This window comes from Sinohyriopsis cumingii, chromosome 18 (assembly GCF_028554795.1).
Source record: "Sinohyriopsis cumingii isolate HCF-2022 chromosome 18, ASM2855479v2, whole genome shotgun sequence".
Taxonomy (NCBI): domain Eukaryota; kingdom Metazoa; phylum Mollusca; class Bivalvia; order Unionida; family Unionidae; genus Sinohyriopsis; species Sinohyriopsis cumingii.
Genome location: NC_142978.1, coordinates 76,733,312 through 76,753,008, shown reverse-complemented (window position 1 = coordinate 76,753,008; position 19,697 = coordinate 76,733,312). Strand labels below are relative to the sequence as shown.

The window sequence follows — 19,697 nt, the reverse complement described above, 5'->3', positions numbered from 1 at the left end:
AAATAAAAAGATAGTGACAGAGGGCAAGAGAAGCAGGTCCAGTAAAATGGCAACATATAGGCTCAGTCATTTACTCTAATATTTATTGTCGTTCTAAAATTAAAACTACTAATATAGATAAACCAAAGTCAATTCAGTCCTAACTGTTGAATTCTCTGTACCTTAAAGCTCATCAAAATACTTCCAGACGAAATTTATTGATCACTGAACTTTTACACTTGTGTCCGTTAGTACTAATACTATAGTATTCTCACGCCCACAAGGGCTTGTGATTACTGCTTCAAATTGTCCAGTCATACACGTACTATGTAATAACTACAAGGGAGGACACTTGTGTCTTTGCTAGCGTGACCTATTTAAGAATACATGCTGATATTTCAAGCTACGCTTTGCGTAGCTTAATAAATTTGGTACCAATAGTTAGCTCAGGCATTCGACTGAGTATCCCTATCAAAAGTTTGACTTAATATCATACCTTTAAGGAATGCCAAATCATTTCCCACTGTGCTAACTTCTCATTGACCAACTGAAAAGAAATTATAAATAAATATGGCATGTCATTGTCTTTTAACTGATGAGAGGACAGTATTCCATTCAGCGCTTTGTTCTTGCATATTAAATGGGTGCGATCAGGGCCATGTCGAGCAGTACCGTGGGGAAAATAATTTGGCATTCCTTAACGGTATGATATTATGTTAGACTTGTAGTTATTATATAGTATATGTATGACAGGTCAATTGTAAGCTACGTTACGAGCCCCTGTGCTCATGCCATCCAGTTTCTTTTGTACCCCTCCCCACCAATTTTAAAAACAAAAGGCTTCAAGGAAAAATAAAATGCACAGAACTATGTTATTTCATTAACTGATTTACAGTTCTATTCTGATTGTCATTAGAGGGTCCCAAATACTGTCAACTTATAGGCCTTTCTAATCAAACTGGAGTTTCTGTGTAAACATGGTCGCCATATTTGACTGGGCGGTCTATAATTTCAAGTAACAAATGCTATAAACTTTACCATATTTGTTGTTGTTGTTGTTGTTCTAGGGTTTAACGCCATTTTTCAGCACAAGATAGACTATACATGGCGACCAGTATAACTGGTGGAGGAAGAACCCTGGAAAACCCAGGGAAGAACCACCGACCCACGAGAAGCTACTGGCAGGCTTTCCCACGTACCCACACTAGCTGAGCCTTGGACTCAAACCCACGCAGACAGAGGTGAGTTGGCAGTGATCCGGGACGGTGAGCGCTTTAGACCACTCAGCCACTCGGGGCCCCTTACCGTATTTGAAAACATACACACAGGAGTTCCTCGGTTTTCTTTGTTAGTTTGTTTTAGAAATATTAAAACTAGATATTGCAAATGTTGGATGCTGATAATGCAATTTTTGCTGAAATGGACTATTCTTGAAACCAGACAGTGAGTAATCATTGTGTTTCTTTGCCTCATGACCTTCCATTTGCTTTCAAACACAAAGAAGTCAACAGCATTAGGGACCCCTTATCAGCAGTCAGGTTACATTTACAAATCAGTGAATGAAGCGACTAACTTTGGTGCATTTTTTATTTCCTTGATGCTTTTCATTTTGAATCCATACCCAGTGCAGAGATCTAGATAGGATTTTAAAACTAGGAGTCCAGGACTCCCATTTTGGTAAAAATAGGAGTCCCACCATCAAAAGTTACAATCCCTTCTTTCCTACAGAATCAACACAGACGTGAGTGCATCGATTTTTAGATGGAGAGGTTTTCCTAATATAATCACTCACTTTAATATAGCCTCATTACAACAGTCCATTGACAGGATTGCAGAGTAGCTGAGTGATCTAAAGCGCTCTCCGTTACGGATCACTGCTATCTCACCTCTGTCTGCATGGGTTCGAGTCTCGGATTCGGCCAATGTGGATATGTGAGAAAGCTTGCCAGTAGCTTCTCGAGGGTCGGTGGTTCTTTCCGGGGATTTCCCGGGTTCTTCCTCCACCATTAATACTGGCTGCCATGTATAGCCTATCGTGTGCTGAAAAATGGCGTTAAACCCTACAACAACAACAGGATTGCAGATTTATGGTTTATTTATTTGTCTGCATCCTTGTAGTAATTTATAGGCAATGGTTAAATAGTATCTGATTTGCTGTTTTTTCCCCCCATATTTTCGCAAATACGTGTCAGGTCAGAAAAAAATCTCAGACTGTAAAGCGCATCTCGTGCATTCCACAACATAGCATTGTCCCATACATTTTTGACCTACATAAGTTGCATTTTAAAGTTAAATCTTTAATAAAATAATACCTTGGCATTGCTTTCAATGATCTGTATATGTTTCTGAAAATATTTGCCCGATGATTTACGAAAAAAGACAATCTAATAAACTGGTACATCCCAGACTTAGCAAAGTGCGCCATTATTTCCCGTTAGGCCTATTGGTTCACTTAAGTTTCAAACTAATTGCATGATGAAATAGTGTACAAAAGGCAGTTAATATATATTCAGATCACCGATTCTGATCTTAAAACACATGTTTGTATGTTTTATCATCAGAGGATATCATGCAGGAAATTGATAGTTGCTACCTTACTTGGAAAAGGATTAATGGTCAAGCAGCTATCAAAACATATGCTTGTGAATGGGCAAGAGTTTGTTTGTCAACATAATTGATATCAAAACTAGGCCTAGCTACTGATGCCTTGATGAATACATTTCGCTACAACACTAGAACTAACCGGGCTAAGGCGAGGGGCATTTTTAAAAAAAAGTATGGTCAATCATTGTACCTCTTAAATAGCTCTTGTTCGTCCATCAGTGTGATACTTAATATTTGTCAGTCCAAGTAAGGACTTGTTGCAAACACTAAGCTAGGCATCACAAACTTTCTTCCACTTAGCTACTGTTCTATCCAAACTATTAATTCTAGCAGCTTTAGCATTCTTCTTAATCTCGTTACAATCTTCATAAGTGTGCCGTTAACCCCAAAATACTTATCCAAATTTACAAATGGTATTTTGTCAACGTCTCAACATGTCTTGATTCTCGTGCACTACTTATTCCGATAAATTAGAAAATGAACACAATAACGAAAGCTAAAGTTGTTTATTTGATGTACCTTTATAAATGACCACATGTACATCTATGGGTCTTTCTGACTCTGAATTCAATCACTGTAAATATCAGTACATTTTCACATCCGGCCGCCAGTCAAAGCCTTTGAAGTTGCCGCCAGCTATTGCATCGTGTTCTTTTTTATGTACTCTTATAATGGCAACATGTATATACATCAAGGGGTCTTTCAGTCACTGAATTCTGTCATTGTAAATATCAGCACAGCTAATTGATAACACATTTTCCCACAAAGCAGGTGGCTGAAGCAGGACTGGCAAGTCTTTGAATTTTGCCACACACCTATTACATGCATATGGAGGACTCCCGCCTCAGTGATTTTCTGCGTTCCAGATAAAAAATTGCATCCAAATATGCGTAATTAAGCGTTTACGAGATCTCTGCTAGTGGTTGGGTTTTTAATACAAGCATATATGTATCAACAGCTGCTGAGTGTGAATAATATCCAGTGCTTTTTTGGGCAGCAAACTTTTTAAACATGTTCATTACATGTACTGAAAGAAAATAAACAGTCTTCTTATTTAATACCGACCGCTATGATGACCTAGTGGTTAGAGCATCTGCCCTGGATGTGGGAGCTTGTGGGTTAAAACCCCAGCCGAATCTACCAAAGCCATATAAAAATGGTAATAACAGTTACATTTCTAGATTATAAGCGTTAAGAGGTTAGCGGTAGGAATGGTCAGCCTGGTGTCAGGGTAATTTAACTGGGTGAACATCATGCTACGTGTCTGAGGCATGATGCCCCATTGCTAGACATCACTTTAAGCTGTCACACTGCAGACAACATAGCGATATGACTGAAAAATTGTTAAACCTGCATTAAAAATCCAAATCAAACACACATTAATTACCAGTATTGTTATATATAATTGTAAAAGACATATAAAATATTGTTTACCTTCTTTATCTGTTAATTTCTTTTGGATTGTCTGCCATATTCAACTGATAACTATTCCTGTTTTCTGCCTAAAATTTTGTGTGCCATAAAGGACACTACTGCCTTATGTGGAAAGTAAACATATAGTAAATATGGTTTGCACTGAATAACACATCGTAGAGTATCCTAATATGGCATAACAAGCCTTTGTTTAGAAGATAAATTAGCATGAGAATCTCGTGTCATCTCTTATGGTGCACAAAGTACTGTTTGCATAGGCATACCAATATAATTTAACTGATATATGCTTCAAAACTTAATCATTAGCCAAACTTCCTAAAAAAATATAACTCTGTTTATGTTGTAGATTTTAACTACTGTCTTTTTATCCATGTCAATAGTTTTATTTGCTCCATTGTAAGTCATCTGACCAAATCATAGCCTCAACCATGTTAAAGCTTTGGCTTTGTAGCTAGGTGGCCAGATACTAAAACAGGTAAAGAAGAGAGGAGGTCAGGTCTATCATAACAAATAACATGGTACTTTTTTTTTCTCAATACATACAGCTTTCATTTTAACATCATATAACATGCCATAGAATCCAGTTTTTAGGTTGACTTTGTCCAAAAATTGTCGACACACTTGAACATTGATCATTTACCTTATGGATTTCTTGGAGCATGAAAATAATGACCATCCAAGGAATATAGATGTATGAGGATCCAAATAAAGTGAATACTTGCTATTTAAGGGTAGTAAAATTCTGAAAATTTTCACCCATTATTGAAACAGTACTGAGTGCCTGTATTACCTGTATGACTTGTACTATAATTGATGCAAGAATATTTTTTAAGCATTCAGCATATGCAGTTATAGTGCTGGGCTTCACCAGTGTCACAAATTGCAAATTTTTTTCCTTATTGGCAACAAAATATACCATATGGTGATCATTTTGGTGACAACATTTTTTACTGTTAAAAATTGTAGTCTTGGGTTTGGAGTTGAGAAATTCAAAAGCACCATGACAGTAAGCTGCAAACTTAGATATAAAATTGCATTGGAATTTATTGTTACATAATCAAATCCCTTGTTCATATTGCCAAAGCACCCTAACACGGCATTGTCATATCATAATGCACTTATGCTGCTGTCTGGCCTTAATACTTTCTACTATAGGGGCCCCAAGTGGTCTAAAGCACTCTCTGTTACGGATCACTGCCATCTCACCACTGTCTGCATGGGTTCGAGTCTACGATTCGTCGTATGTGGGTATGTGAGACAGCTTGCCAATAGCTTCTTGTGGGTCGGTGGTTCTTCCCGGGGTTTTCCCAGGTTCTTCCTCCACCATTAATACTGGCTGCCATGCATAGCCTATCTTTAGAGCACTCGGGGGCCCCGTTCTTTGCTTGTTTCATGTGCTATCAATGGGTCATCTATAAAATCGGATGTGCCTTTAAAGAAGGCACTTGAATGAATGGCTGACTCTGGGCATGCTGTACTTGCTAAAGAAATGCACAAATTACCTCTTTTCCACATACTCAACAAAGGCCAAGCCTTTTTAGTTTGATCTTGGAAAGCCAGAATTGCATTTATTTGTATCGCAATTTACATTCTTCTTGGGCCTGGGATGTTTAAAGCCCCCCTCCTTGTAGCAGATGAATTCCCTGTGGTTCATGCTTGCTTTCTGCTGGTAAATCTATACTGAAACAAACTTATAGCATCTTGAACATACAGTAAGCTAATACTATTGATGCTTAGTTTTAGCTATGGTTGAGAATAGACACATATTTGACATTTGACTGATGAAGATCAAGCTTAAAATGGTTATCAGAGTATTGCATGATAAATTGGCGGATTTTCAGCAGTATTTTAAACCTCCAGTCTCCCACTGTCAAGCAACTTCTTGCATCTTTTATGACTTTTTTTGGTTGTTTCAAGTATTAAAAAGCACATTTTCTTCAATTTATAAATAATATTAAATGTCCAAAGGGCTTCTGCTGCTTACATATGACCTTGGACCACAGTAATTCTCTGTCCCTGCATACCCATGCTGCTTTGCAATCCTTTTTGACACCAGTTTGAGAGTTTTTACAGCAGCATATACAGGATTAGCAGTTTGTTTTATATATAGAGAGAGAGAGAGAGAGGGGTCTCGGAAACACTTGATCGTGCTTATTTGGGTACATTTTTTAATCTGGGATGTAGAAAATCATACGGGAGTCCTGCTTCAGTCACCTGCTGAATAGGAAAATGTGTTGGTCAATCAGTCATTTTAGCTTTGCTGATATTTACGATGGCTCTAGCTGAATGTGTATGACACATTAGCTGGGCAGAAAGTTTTAAGATTTTGACTGGCTGTTGATTGGTGGAAAATGTTCTGATATTTACAGTGATTGAATTCAGAGGCAGAAAGACACTGAGATATACATGTGGTTATTGATAAGAATACATCAACTGAACAACTTCAGCTTTCATTATTGTACTTAATTCAAGTTCACTCTGACCCTTGCCACCCCATTTTTGATATTTGGACGAGTCCATTGCCAGTTGAAAAGTTGGAATTTGCCTACACCATTTTTTTGGTGGCATTGGGTAGCCACTTACTAGATGGTCTAGCACTCTTGATCGACCTTTCATCAAGATATAATTGCATGAAATTGATAGGTATATGATTTGTTTCCTCAGAAATTTCAAGTGCAGCATTCTTTATACCTTCATCCACTGACAGATGAAACAAAACTACAGCATTGATGAAATTTTACCTGGAATTCACCCTAGTCACATGAATACACAATTCTCGCATCCTACATGCTCTCTACTGTAGTGGAATGCAATGCAATACTAAGCAGGGAACCAGACCCGTTACTGATTCATATTCACAATTAAACAAGATTCCTGTCATAAAAAAAAACGAAACATTTAGTTCATTAAACAGCTGTCATCATCGACAGTCAGTTTTTTATTGTTCTGTTAGTAAAATGTTAATAATAATAATAAAGACTTTATTTAGTGAAGGTAACTCAGTTAGTTACAGAACTAATCTACCTTGAGGCCTTCAATCTTTTATGTACAATATATACAGTATATACAACATGATGTGAAGACTCTGGCTTGACACTAAATAAGTAAGTAATTTTAAAATTCAAATTATCAAGACTGGAACATTGAAAAATTTAACTATGAAAATGATGCAAAATTACAGAAAAGCATGCAGTATTTTTGTACTAGAACTGTTCAATTTTCTAAAGATTTCATCTATTTAAGACATTGATTATGAAAAGAAGAAATGCTAGGAGCCTGCCTTATGTCACTGGGAATGTTGTTCCATACCAGTGGACCAGTATATTGAAAACGTTTTTTTAAACAATTCTTTCTTTGGCAAAGTACCATCAGCATCTCTTTGGTGAAAGATATTGCTTAGATAGACAGGAATTTCTTTTCTGGATACTTTAGACATCAATTTGGCCATTCTAAGAAATATTCTTTCATGTATTGTTAAAACCTTTATTTTATTCACTGCATCCTGAAAATTGTCTATACATTGATCTAAAATTAAATGGCAAGCCCTCTTTTGGAGTCTTAAAAGTGTTGTTATGTTTGAATTAGAGCTATTACCCCAAATTACATTACAGTAGTCCAGATATGGCTGAAAAAACTTTTATAAAAGATGACCCTCTCAGTTATTTCTACATTAGGTCCTTGGATTTTGAAAAAAATCACTGGCACTCAACCACAACCAGATTTCCTGCTTCTTTCATATTCACCTTTGATTGATGAAATATCACAGAGGTTTTCGTAAGACATGGTCTGCCTTGAGTTACCAGTTCATTGCCAGAAGTGGTTCATTAAACTTCAATAGATGGACACAGGTACATCCCAAGTGGGTGTTACAACTGAAGGCTAGGCACACCTTCCCATTAGAACAATTAAAACTGCTAAGCACAAAAATCAGATTTCTAGTGACCATAGCTTGTTGTGTTGACCTCTTCAAAGCTACTTAAGATACTTTGCTGAAGGAAGCCACTCTGAACTCAACTGCATCACAACACATGCTAGGCTATGTCCAAGTCCCAGCATTCAGTTTCTGTTGCAATGGCTACATCTGCAGAACTTCTGCATATCCATCGTGATGTTGTACTTGACTTCTAAAAGTCTTACTTAACCAAAATGAAAGACCTTCTAAGGGCTGAATCTTTGGAAGCTGAGTCCCTCATAAAAGTTCAAACCTCTACCATGGCTTCACAGGATTTGAATAATCATTGGTATAGAACTTTCCCAACCATTCATGGCCCAATACAATTGGCCAGGAAGTGTACTATTATGAATCTCACCCAGGGGTCATCAATTATGCAGCTGCAGTTCAGTGTGCAATGACAAATGAGACCTCATCAGTAGTGTTCACAGCATGGAAATTGCAGAAGAGCCACTAGGATGAAGTTCTCTAGCTCACCTTCCTTTCCCAAGGAGATTGGGACAGTCCTAGGTATTTGCACCCTATCCTGCCATGCATACTTTGAACCTTTTGGTGAAACTTTCTCTGAGGGAGTTTCTGTGAGACAAAAGAGCTAACTTCATGCCCTATCCATAGAGTAAAGCTGTATCAGGTTCATTGTGAATTATGAGTCTGTTTCTTGAGGTATTTTTTTAAGCAAAAGTCCGGCTTCCTTCACTTGCTCCATTCTCAGTTGAGATCCCTAGTCTCAGTCACATCATTAGGGTTAATTGTTAGTGTTAATTGTCAGCCTTTAAAAAAAAAAGAGGAAGGGTAGGAAGCATCTTTTCCTTGCCATTAAAGGTTCAGATGATATTTCAGCTTCCACCATTTCTAGGAGGATTGCTTTAACTCTCAAGAGAGCTTACCAGTCCCTTTCTGATAGTGACCTGTTTTTTATGAAAATTAAAGCACACAAGGTTCGAGTCATTGCTGCTTTGTGGGCCTATCTAACTTATTCATCTTTGGAAGATGTGAAAACTGCATTTTGGCACTCTCGCACATTCTCATTGTTTTACCTTCACTTGTTAGCCAACCAAAAGCAAAGGCATTTTCTCACTGGACCCATTTGTTGTCACTTACAATGTGGCCTGTGCAAATTCCATCCTGCGAGTCTGTGCGTATTCCTTGTGTTCGTTTTTTATTCACCTTTTGTAGGATCATTTGCCTCCCACCTAACTGACAAATTGAGCCATAAAATAATAACAGCAAGTATGGTATTAAAATGTAGTTTGGGGAGGTGCTAAATTTTAATGATGTAATACCTGTTGCTATTGCCAGATTCCCTCATGCTGTGCTGCATTGATGTCGCCCTAAGTTAAGCAGCTCCCTTAAAATAATAAAATCAGAGGAGTGCCATCGTGCATGGCCAATATGTGTGGGGTTGTCCTGCAGGGGTGTTTCAGTATTCTGGAAGCTTCTGGTTTAGTCTAATGGGAGGACAAATTTTGGTCATTCAGTCAGGGTAATTTTCTCCTTGAAAACTAATAGCTATGTAATAGCAACAGGTAAGTATTACATCATTAAAATTAGCCCTCCCCCCCCCCCTCATGCCCCCAAGCTAACTACAGTGCCTGAAAATAACAGTGGTTCCATTTTGTAAGTCTGACCCAACAAATAAACTTGTCAGAAGTCCTTTGGACCTCCCGCTTCTCCAAAAAATGGACATTAAAAGAATTCTTCAACAGTCATTGAATTGTTTCTTAAACAGAGTGTAAAATGACAATAACTATGTATACAAAATAACATGCAAGCAATGTTACTCAGAGCCTAGTTAACAGTTTTGCTGTTTCGATAGACTGGAACTGTGTGTATAGAAAATTGCGTGTGCCATTGCACTGTTTTAGCACTAAATTCGAGTACCCTTCCAAATAGTATCAAAGTCCAAAAACCTAGGGTATGATCTATTTCAGAATGTCATCACATTATTATTGGAAAGAGACAGTTCCACATTGTTAAATGAGACTCAAGATGTCTGATGTAAATGGCTGACTTAAAAAAAAACAACATTCATGCATATTGCATGACTTGGCCTTTACCATACAGATGAATTAGTCACTGACCACAACATTAAAATGAGAACCAGCCTGCAGCGTTTGGTTCCAACTTGATGAATATAACAGATGATCAGTACAATTCATGAGTTTATGTAACTTGGTTTCTCATCCATCGCAAATCCAAAATTTGCTGGAACCCAAAAATGAAGAAAATGGACCTGCCAGCAGAAACTAATATGTCAAACAATGTTGCAGATTATGATGTTCACACATTTAAAGAACACTGGAAACAAATTGGCCATGAATCAAATGTGATCAAGGTAAAAAAAAAAAAAATTTTTTACAAGTCCCAAGATTTAGCCAAAAGGTCCAGCATCTTATACCAAGGTACAGTAAACTTAAAGGTTGATTTGACTTGAATTGGATTTATATAAAGACCAGTGACAGTGAATGACCCGCCATCCATCAGCACTATTTTAAAGCCTGAATTAACATTTTGAAAAGGAATCTGATTCTAATAGAAAATGTTACAGTAATTATTAATATTAGCCTGTGTGTTGGCAATTTGATGAAAAAGGAATAGTTGTGTATCTCATAGTTCACTGCAGTGATTTATTAAGTAAAATCTGCAAGTGCTTTTAGTTTCCTTCACAAGTGACTGCTGATGAAATTCCTTGTGATTATGAAGTTTTACATTTAACAGGCTCTCAATAGTTTTCTGGTCTAGTTTTCTCCTAGAATTACACTGTATTTTGCAAAGAATGGAGAATGTAGTTCCTGGATAATTAGCATTAAAACTTTCTTGTGGCTTGTTTTCTTAAGGTTGCTGACTTTTCTCCAGTACTTGTAGATTTCGGCTATGCAGTGGTGTGTATGTTTGATGACCTTTAAAATTGTATTTTTGTCCTACTGCCTGCAGAATCACATGTATGACAAAAGTATCAAATTTTCACATTTATATTACCTATGCCTCATTAAAATTATATGTATAATATGTTTCACACTGTTATTCAGGTTATTTGCTTTACAACTAGAGTTTTTTTTTGGGGGGGGGGCTGTGATCTCTGTTATGAGGCAGTATTACCAAATTAACTACATTTTCCTTTTTTTTTTCCATTGACTTTTGTTCATGATCAGTTCATACATTTTGCAAATACTCCCTCAATATAACACAGTAGCTGAGATTCATAGCTGCTGGCCACATTATTTACCATGCCATGCTATAGCAAGAATGAACATAAATTTGTTGAAATCATATAATGTGTTGGGTGGGTGGGGATAAATAAAATGGCAGCCAAACTGTTTTAAAAGGAAATAAAGACCTGATAAGAAGCTTAATGTTGTTTTCTTTCAACCCATGTTGTCATTCCTCATACATCTACTACATTGGGGGCCCCGAGTGGTCTAAAGCGCTCTCCGTTACGGATCACTGCCATCTCACCTCTGTCTGCGTGGGTTTGAGTCTCGGATTCGCCAATGTGAATGTGTGAGAAAGCTTGCTAGTAGCTTCTCGAGGGTCGGTGGTTCTTTCCTAGGATTTCCCGGGCTCTTCCTCCACTATTAATACTGGCCGCCATGTATAGCCTATCGTGTGCTGAAAAATGGCGTTAAACCCTACAACAACAACAACATTCCTCATAGATTTGATAGATCAGTTAAATGTGATGTATAGCAAGGTGTATAGCAAGCAGTACTTCCTATCCAGAACCATGATCAAATGAAGAGTATTATATCAAGAGACAGCTGTAGAAGCTGATTCAGCACATTTAATTGTTCATCTAGAGAATCCACAACCCTTCCCCCAAAATTGAAAACAAAATGTGAACAAAGAAGTCTACAGTACAGTAGTGATTATTTATTCTCACTTCCTAAATTCAGAAGATTTGGACAGAGTTCTTCAGATTAAGTGGTTTTGAGAATTGGATTCAGTTTAGGATGTCCACACTAGAATTTGGAAAGTTCTGCACATTTGGAATTTTATGAGTAAGCACCTGTCCTACACTGACGTGGGATTGGGTTTGAATAAAGTTTCTCATTTGCATATATTTCCTAAATGCCCTGATTTGCATTATAAACTGCATGAATCATTATGAAACTAAGGCAGTTCATTTCATGAAATGCTTGCTTGCATCTATTACCATGGGATTACTTTCATAGAAAATATGTAATCACAGTCATAGAAAATAAGTGTTATGGTTTTAGTGATAAAAATTTCATTTGCTTATATTTTCTGAAACAATTCATTGATTTTCTTCATTCTTTGACATGCATGCTCATCCCATTTACCTTAGAGTTGAGGTCACAGGCATAAAAAAAACTGTTGAACGGACAATGATTACATTTGCCTGTATTTTGAAAAGCCCTTGATATATTCTTATTATACTTGGCATAAATCATTGTGAAGCTAAGACCATCCATTCCATTACATTTGGTAGCCACGATGACCTTGGGGTCTTAATAACAGTCATAAATTTGAATTAAGGTTTTGGTTAAGGTTTTTAATTTGCTTACATTTGCTTAACTTCATGTTGGGTTTTCTTCATAATTTGCTTTAACATAAGTGAACCAAAGACCATTCTTCATTCTGTGGTATGTTTGTTTGCCCTTTTTACCCAAGGGTTCAAGGTATCATTCATAATAATAAAAATTCCATTTCATGAACTCAGTGATAGATTTTCATAATACTGTGGATGAATTATTATGAAGCTAAATCAACTCACTCTACAACATGCTCATTCAACCATTTGTCTTTAGGTCAAGGTCATGCATTTTACAACAGTGGTTTCATTATGAGCTGAACATGCAGGATGATACCTTGTAACATTGGTTATGTATAACACAATGAATATATTGTTTACACTGACTATGGAGGGACCTTTTTCAGGGTCTATTCTATAGCTTAAAATTTTTGGGGTGCAAATTCTTGCCTTGATTTGCAAAAAGAGGTTATTTTCAAAATACAGGGGAGATTTGACAAAGCAAACAAAGTAAGTCTTGCAAAAATGGTGTATTCTGCTTTTTGAGCTTTCAGCTTAATGTTTTAGAAATAGGCATGAATCCTGAAAAGCATTCTGGAATAGGCCTACATTTTTTTATATACCTGCATATGGTGGAGCATGTCATATTCTAATGTTTTCTATCTGTTTGTACATTTGTTTCCTTTTCATTTCTGCACAGTAATTCATGTTCTTCACTATCTGCCATTGCCATTCTTTATAATACCATTATCACTCTAGATATCTGGATTCTCCATTCATCTGCTCTAGCTCAGAAAAGGAAAATGGTTTGAACAAAAGAACTCAACTCCTGTGCCATATAGCATGAACAAACCTAATGGATGGCTTGCATTTTGAGCCAGGAGAGCATCTGTTGATTTTGGAGGCATATGTCAAAGGTCAAGGTCACCAAGACATACACAAAAATGTCTGTATCTGACAAAATTGTGTTGATAGCTTGCATTTCGGACAAGGAAGACACCTATTGACTGAATTCAAAATGTCATCTATCCACCATGTGAAAAAGGGTTTTACATGTATGATAATAATCATATTTATCACATATACAGTTTTGTGCTCTTGTATATCTACAAAAGATACCTGCAAGAATATTGCATGATACAGGACAGTCTCATGAATGTTTATTCTTTGTGATCTTACTGCAATCTGAAATAGCATGGAATCCCTCATTCAGACCAAGATCTGCATCCCGTCATGCAATGCCATTTTATATATTATATAGCAATTTGCTGGATGGACTAGTGCATAAAAAGAACATTATGGGGTAGAACAATTTTCAGAAAGCATGGTTACCTTCCAGATAACTGCTGAAAAATCTGGTTGACAAGCACAAAAAAACCATCTGGTTGTCCAACTAAATATTTGTAAGAAAATTCCAGTTTAATTACTTTTATATTAAAACTTGCATTGAAATTCTTTTTGCTTATATGAAAATCAGTGCCAAAATATTAACTTTTTATTTCTTTTTTCATCATGTCCACCATTAATACTGGCCGCCATGTATAGCCTATCTTGTGCTGAAAAATGGCGTTAAGCCCTACAACAACAACAACAACATCATCATGTCAATATTTTTTTAATCATTGTCTTCAGGATATCCAGCTGGACATTGACTCTCAACACATTTGTTAGCCCAGCTTGAAATGTGGCTCCCAGGTAGTTGAGTCTGGGCAAACCCTGATGTGAGAACACAGCTTGTCACTGAAAGACTTTTTCTGCTGTCAGTCCTAAAATTTAAAATGGTGCCGATCTGACATCCAGTATAGCTACCATGGCGGCCTCTTGAAAATTGTATTACTGGTCAAACTGAATGGAAAATCATACTGACATAAAGTTTTCACCTAAAGCCTACAAGGTGCTGATCTGACATCCAGTGTAGCTACCATGGCAGCCTCTTGAAAATTGTATTACTGGTCAAACTGAATGGAAAATCATACTGACATAAAGTTTTCACTTTAAGACTACAAGGTGCTGATCTGACATCCAGTATAGCTCCCATGGCAGCCTCTTGAAAATTGTATTACTGGTCAAACTGAATGGAAAATCATACTGACATAAAGTTTTCACCTAAAGCCTACAAGGTGCTGATCTGACATCCAATATAGCTACCATGGCAGCCTCTTGAAAATTGTATTACTGGTCAAACTGAATGGAAAATCATACTGACATAAAGTTTTCACCTAAAGACTACAAGGTGCTGATCTGACATCCAGGATAGCTCCCATGGCAGCCTCTTGAAAATTGTATTACTGGTCAAACTGAATGGAAAATCATACTGGCAGCCTCTTGAAAATTGTATTACTGGTCAAACTGAATGGAAAATCATACTGACATAAAGTTTTCACCTAAAGACTACAAGGTGCTGATCTGACATCCAGTGTAGCTCCCATGGCAGCCTCTTGAAAATTGTATTACTGGTCAAACTGAATGGAAAATCATACTGACATAAAGTTTTCACCTAAAGCCTACAAGGTGCTGATCTGACATCCAGTATAGCTACCATGGCAGCCTCTTGAAAATTGTATTACTGGTCAAACTGAATGGAAAATCATACTGACATAAAGTTTTCACCTAAAGACTACAGGGTGCTGATCTGACATCCAGTATGTCTGCTATGACTTTTATCTTGAAGAGCTTATTATCACTCCTCCTCCAAACAGAAAGTAATTGACACAGGGCTTTTAGGAGAAAACTTCATTGAAAATTTGAAAATGGTGTCACTCAGATGTCCAGTATGGTGGACATGGCAGCCATCTTTCAAATCTTGTTGCTACTTATTATGGTGTCTTGTTGGGAGTAAATAAAAATGTAGCAGATCTGACATCCATTACAGTCACAGTTGTGGCCATCTTGATAGTCTTGTTGCTAATTTCCCTAAATATTTACACAGGGTTTTCACCAAAAGTCTTTTAATGATGTCTAGTTGGTCCAAGTTGAAAACGGTGTGAATCTTGCGTCTGCTATAGCCATCACAGTGGCTAATTGAAAATATTGTTATTGCTCAACAGTGCTGGAGAATGTTTTAACACTCATCAGTTAAAGAAGAAATGGTATCTCTTATCTTGATTTCAGGGAAATTCTTTTCAGTCACTTGAGCATCAGTCCCAACGAGACACTCCTTTTTGTGTGAAATATTTGTATTGTTAAGTTTGGACAAAATGTTGAACAAGTCTGACAGTCATAGCCTCAACCTTTGACACTGATAAAATATGTGTAGAATTTAAAAAGTAGAGATTTGCATTTTTTGTCACCTTAAGACATGATTAACTGCAAAAAAAAAATTTTAAAAGTAATTCATCATGTTGGTAGAAATTAAATGTGTCCTTTTTGGTTTACAGATTTTGCAATGCAATGATGTACCAAAGTTTGATGTGAGCTGGCTACTATGGAATCAAACAGGAAGTCACTTAGCCCTTTGGGGCCAGTTAGGGATCACTGTGATGGAGTTACCTCAAAAATGGGGAAGGTATGCTGAATACGAAGGAGGAAAGGAGGTGGTTACCTGCAAGTAAGTTCATTGCATATAGTTCTCCATTGATTGTATCAACAAATTACAACAATTACATTACCAGATCGGTATTTTGAAAGTAGAACTGCCATTGATAGGTAGTCTCCAGTGGTTGTATCAACAAATTACCACAATTTGTCTGGTACTTTGAAAGTAGAACTGCCATTGATAGGTAGTCTCCAGCGGTTGTATCAACAAATTGCTACAATTTGTCTGGTATTTTGAAAGTAGAACTGCCATTGATAGGTAGTCTCCAGTGGTTGTATCAACAAATTACTACAATTTGTCTGGTATTTTGAAAGTAGAACTGCCATTGATAGGTAGTCTCCAGTGGTTGTATCAACAAATTACTACAATTTGTCTGGTATTTTGAAAGTAGAACTCTCATTATTGATACACTCATTGGAAATTGTTATGATAGTTCATAAGAAAATAGCTCTTTTAAGGAAATTATTCCTATTTATGCAACAGTACAAATTTATGCCAGTTATCCAATTGTAGCATAATGCACATGTTCTTGCATTGGTCAGCAAATCAGCTTACTACATGCACATATACCAAACAAAAGGTCAGTTGCAGTCATGTCTTTTATCTGTCATCCATCTGACCATCAGCATCTGCATGTGAACACCAGAGGCTTCATTTCTTAACAAATTTTGATCAGATTTGGTGTGTAAACTTGTATCATCAAATGAGTTTGATTTTGAGTGACATTAATGAGGTGATCATGCATCATCTTCACTAGCCAGTATGTTAACCTTATCTACATTTTGGCAGTGCGTTGTCCTAGTGACATATATTGGATTTCATAGTTGCCTCCCTTAGTATATAATGCCAACTAACGAATAGCATGTAACAGTGGTGCATTGTGAATTGGCTGAAAATGGTGGAGACAATGGACATCAAAGGGATACTTTGTAAGTTTAACTTCTAAAGTATGACTATGTACTGGATAGAAGCCATTACATGTGTATTTGAGGGAAAGGATGTATTTGTACAAATATGGACCGGCAGTGGAAAATTGCTAATTTCATTCCATTTGTATGCTCCCCTTCTCTCAATTGTGTAGGAACAGTGTCCAAATTTAAACAAGGTGATTTTGGATGGATATGGTGGCTTGCCACCCCATCCAATGATGTTCTAAGACCTGAAGCACTGAAATATCTGCCAAGGTATAGATAGGATTAACCTTAGCTAGGGCAGATGATCTAATTGACTGTGTTTGCAAACACTAGAGGCCATACTTCTAAACAAATTCTGATCAGATTTGGTATACAAGTTTATATCATCAAGGTCTTAGATGTGTTTGATTATGGGTGACTTTTTTGGAACCCATTCTCCTGAATTTGACAATGTTACTACATGTAAAGTATACCTGTCCAAAGATGACAAAATTTGGTGGTTCCTTGAGTGTGATTTTTGACAAGTTTGTCCTATATTACATGTTTAGGCTTGGATAAACAGTAACGAAAGAAAGAGTGAAAACAACAATCTTTGAAAAGTTTAACAAATAATGTATTTGCCTGGAAAACTACTGTAAAAATGAAAAAATAAGAACTTAAGGTTTTAAGAATCAAATCCAAAAATAATCCAAGAATAATCCAAGAATTAAATTTTACAAGTCCTAGTAATGAAATGTTCAAATGAATTCAAGTTCAATTCCAGATGAAAAATCCTTTATGGTATTGTAATGTATACAGTTCTGTGTTATTCACAAACAATAAATCCAGTGTTAGAATTAATGAAATGTCTTTGTCTAATAATTCTGTATGAGCACTCAAATTTTTTCAGGCAAAAGAATTATCTTTTAAAAATCCAAATAATTCAAATAAACATTAAAATGTAATTCCCCAAACTGGTCAAAAACGAACACCTTGATTTCAAGTGTTTTAAGCCCAGACTGAAAAATATCTATAAACAAAGATTATACAGTAAATGCAAAACAAATTCCCGGATGAGGGTCAACTTTCCAGAATCTTCAAGAAGTATTTACATCTAAAGCACATAGTCCCAGTATGACCTTGACAAAACCAATCATTTTACTCTAAGAATAAGATAAAAATAAAAAGTTGTTTACTTCTCTCACTGATTTCTAAACCAAGGTTGAGTACTAGGTCAGCTTTAGGTGTTTACAAATGAAGAGTCAAGGTCAAACTATTTTATGAAAAAATATCAAGTTCCTAGTAAACAAAACTACATTATTTTGACATGTTAAGAAAATTTAAAAAATTTCAAACTTACAAACAATTAAATTGAATCAGATATAAATTGAATCCATTATACATAACATTTGTAAATAAATGATGGTTAGATGGGTTTTTTCAATAGCTTTTTTAACACATTGTCTACATCATGCCAAGGAGGTGGAAGCTAAGAGCCTTTTCCAAGGACACACAGAGGTGTTCGACCTAGGCTGGCCTTGGCAAGTATCTAACCTGTGATCCTTGGATTATGAGTCTGATGCTCTACCAGCTGAATTACCATTGCTGAAGACAAGTGATCAGTTTTCTAGATAAGGATGACAATCCTTTCACAAAACCAGATATTTTAACAAGATTTAACTTGACCTGACTTTTCCATGGGGTCTCTCAAGACTGACCACCTTTCCAGACACAAAATTAGTATATTTGTACCATTAGCCCACCCTTAGAGTGGTCACCTCATTATACCAGCTTTTCAGTGCAGAAGGGTGGCCTCATAAGAGAGGAACCACTGTACTGCAAAAGCTTTATCCATCATTAAGTCAATTGTATCAAAAACTCCAATGAGCCAGTGTCCAATTTTAATGTGTTGTATGTTAATCATTCTGTAATTACACATGGAAAGTTGTCAGACTTTGGGATAACATGGTTAGTAGCATTCTGTTTATAGAATATACAATTGTATATTAATAGAAATTCAATATTATACATGTAATTAATGTGATTTTTACATTAAATCAAGATGCCTCTTTAAAAACATGTAGGATGGTGTTCAAAATTTAACCTTTATTTCACAAAGAAAGGTTGCGTTCATTTCTAGGTTGTCTGAGTTCATGAAAAATGTAATTCTCAGAATTTTGGGGGTTTACTTCAGTGGACTCCAAGTTCAGTTACATTTAGCATTGGAACTTGAATCATTGCATGCCATTAACAACAATCCACAATGCTCCATCATCATCCAAAGCTGCCTGTGCTGAGATTGCTTTGTTTTCTGGAGTACCCATAATTCATAACATATATACTCACTTATTAGACTATTCCAACTGCAAACTGTACAGATCCAGATCTGACATTGTATAATGTGCTGGCAGATCTGGGTCTGTGCAGTTTGTTTGGAGTAATCAGTAAAACAAAAAACAAACTATGATCGGCAGGTCATTATGTTATGGCAGTTTAAGATTTTTGTTGTTTGCAGTTTGACTTAAGTTATAATTGAGTATATACGGTAATCAACTTCACAATGTATATTCTCCTACACATCAGTGAAAGTACCAGTTTTATTCATTGATAAGTGACTTGTGTATAGAAGGGTACCCATTTTATTCATTGATAAGTGACTTGTGTGTAGAAGGGAAATTTTATTTGTCTCATTCCAGCAATGTGACATGTTGAATCACGAGGACAAGACAATTTTACATGCACTAGTAATGACTGGTTAAGCAGGTTTATACATTTCATGATAAATGAGGAAATCCTAGCAGAGGCAGC

General features: G+C 36.4%; 1 protein-coding gene across 1 annotated transcript in view; it reads left to right on the top strand.

Moving 5' to 3' along the window:
* Positions 1-19,697, top strand: part of LOC149777019 (nucleoporin 88-like) — a 125,955-nt gene that overhangs the window by 340 nt on the left and 105,918 nt on the right. The window contains exon 2 of the mRNA XM_089941787.1: positions 15,839-16,008. Within this exon, the coding sequence (XP_089797913.1) occupies positions 15,839-16,008 (170 nt within the window). The remainder of the gene's footprint in view (positions 1-15,838; positions 16,009-19,697) is intronic.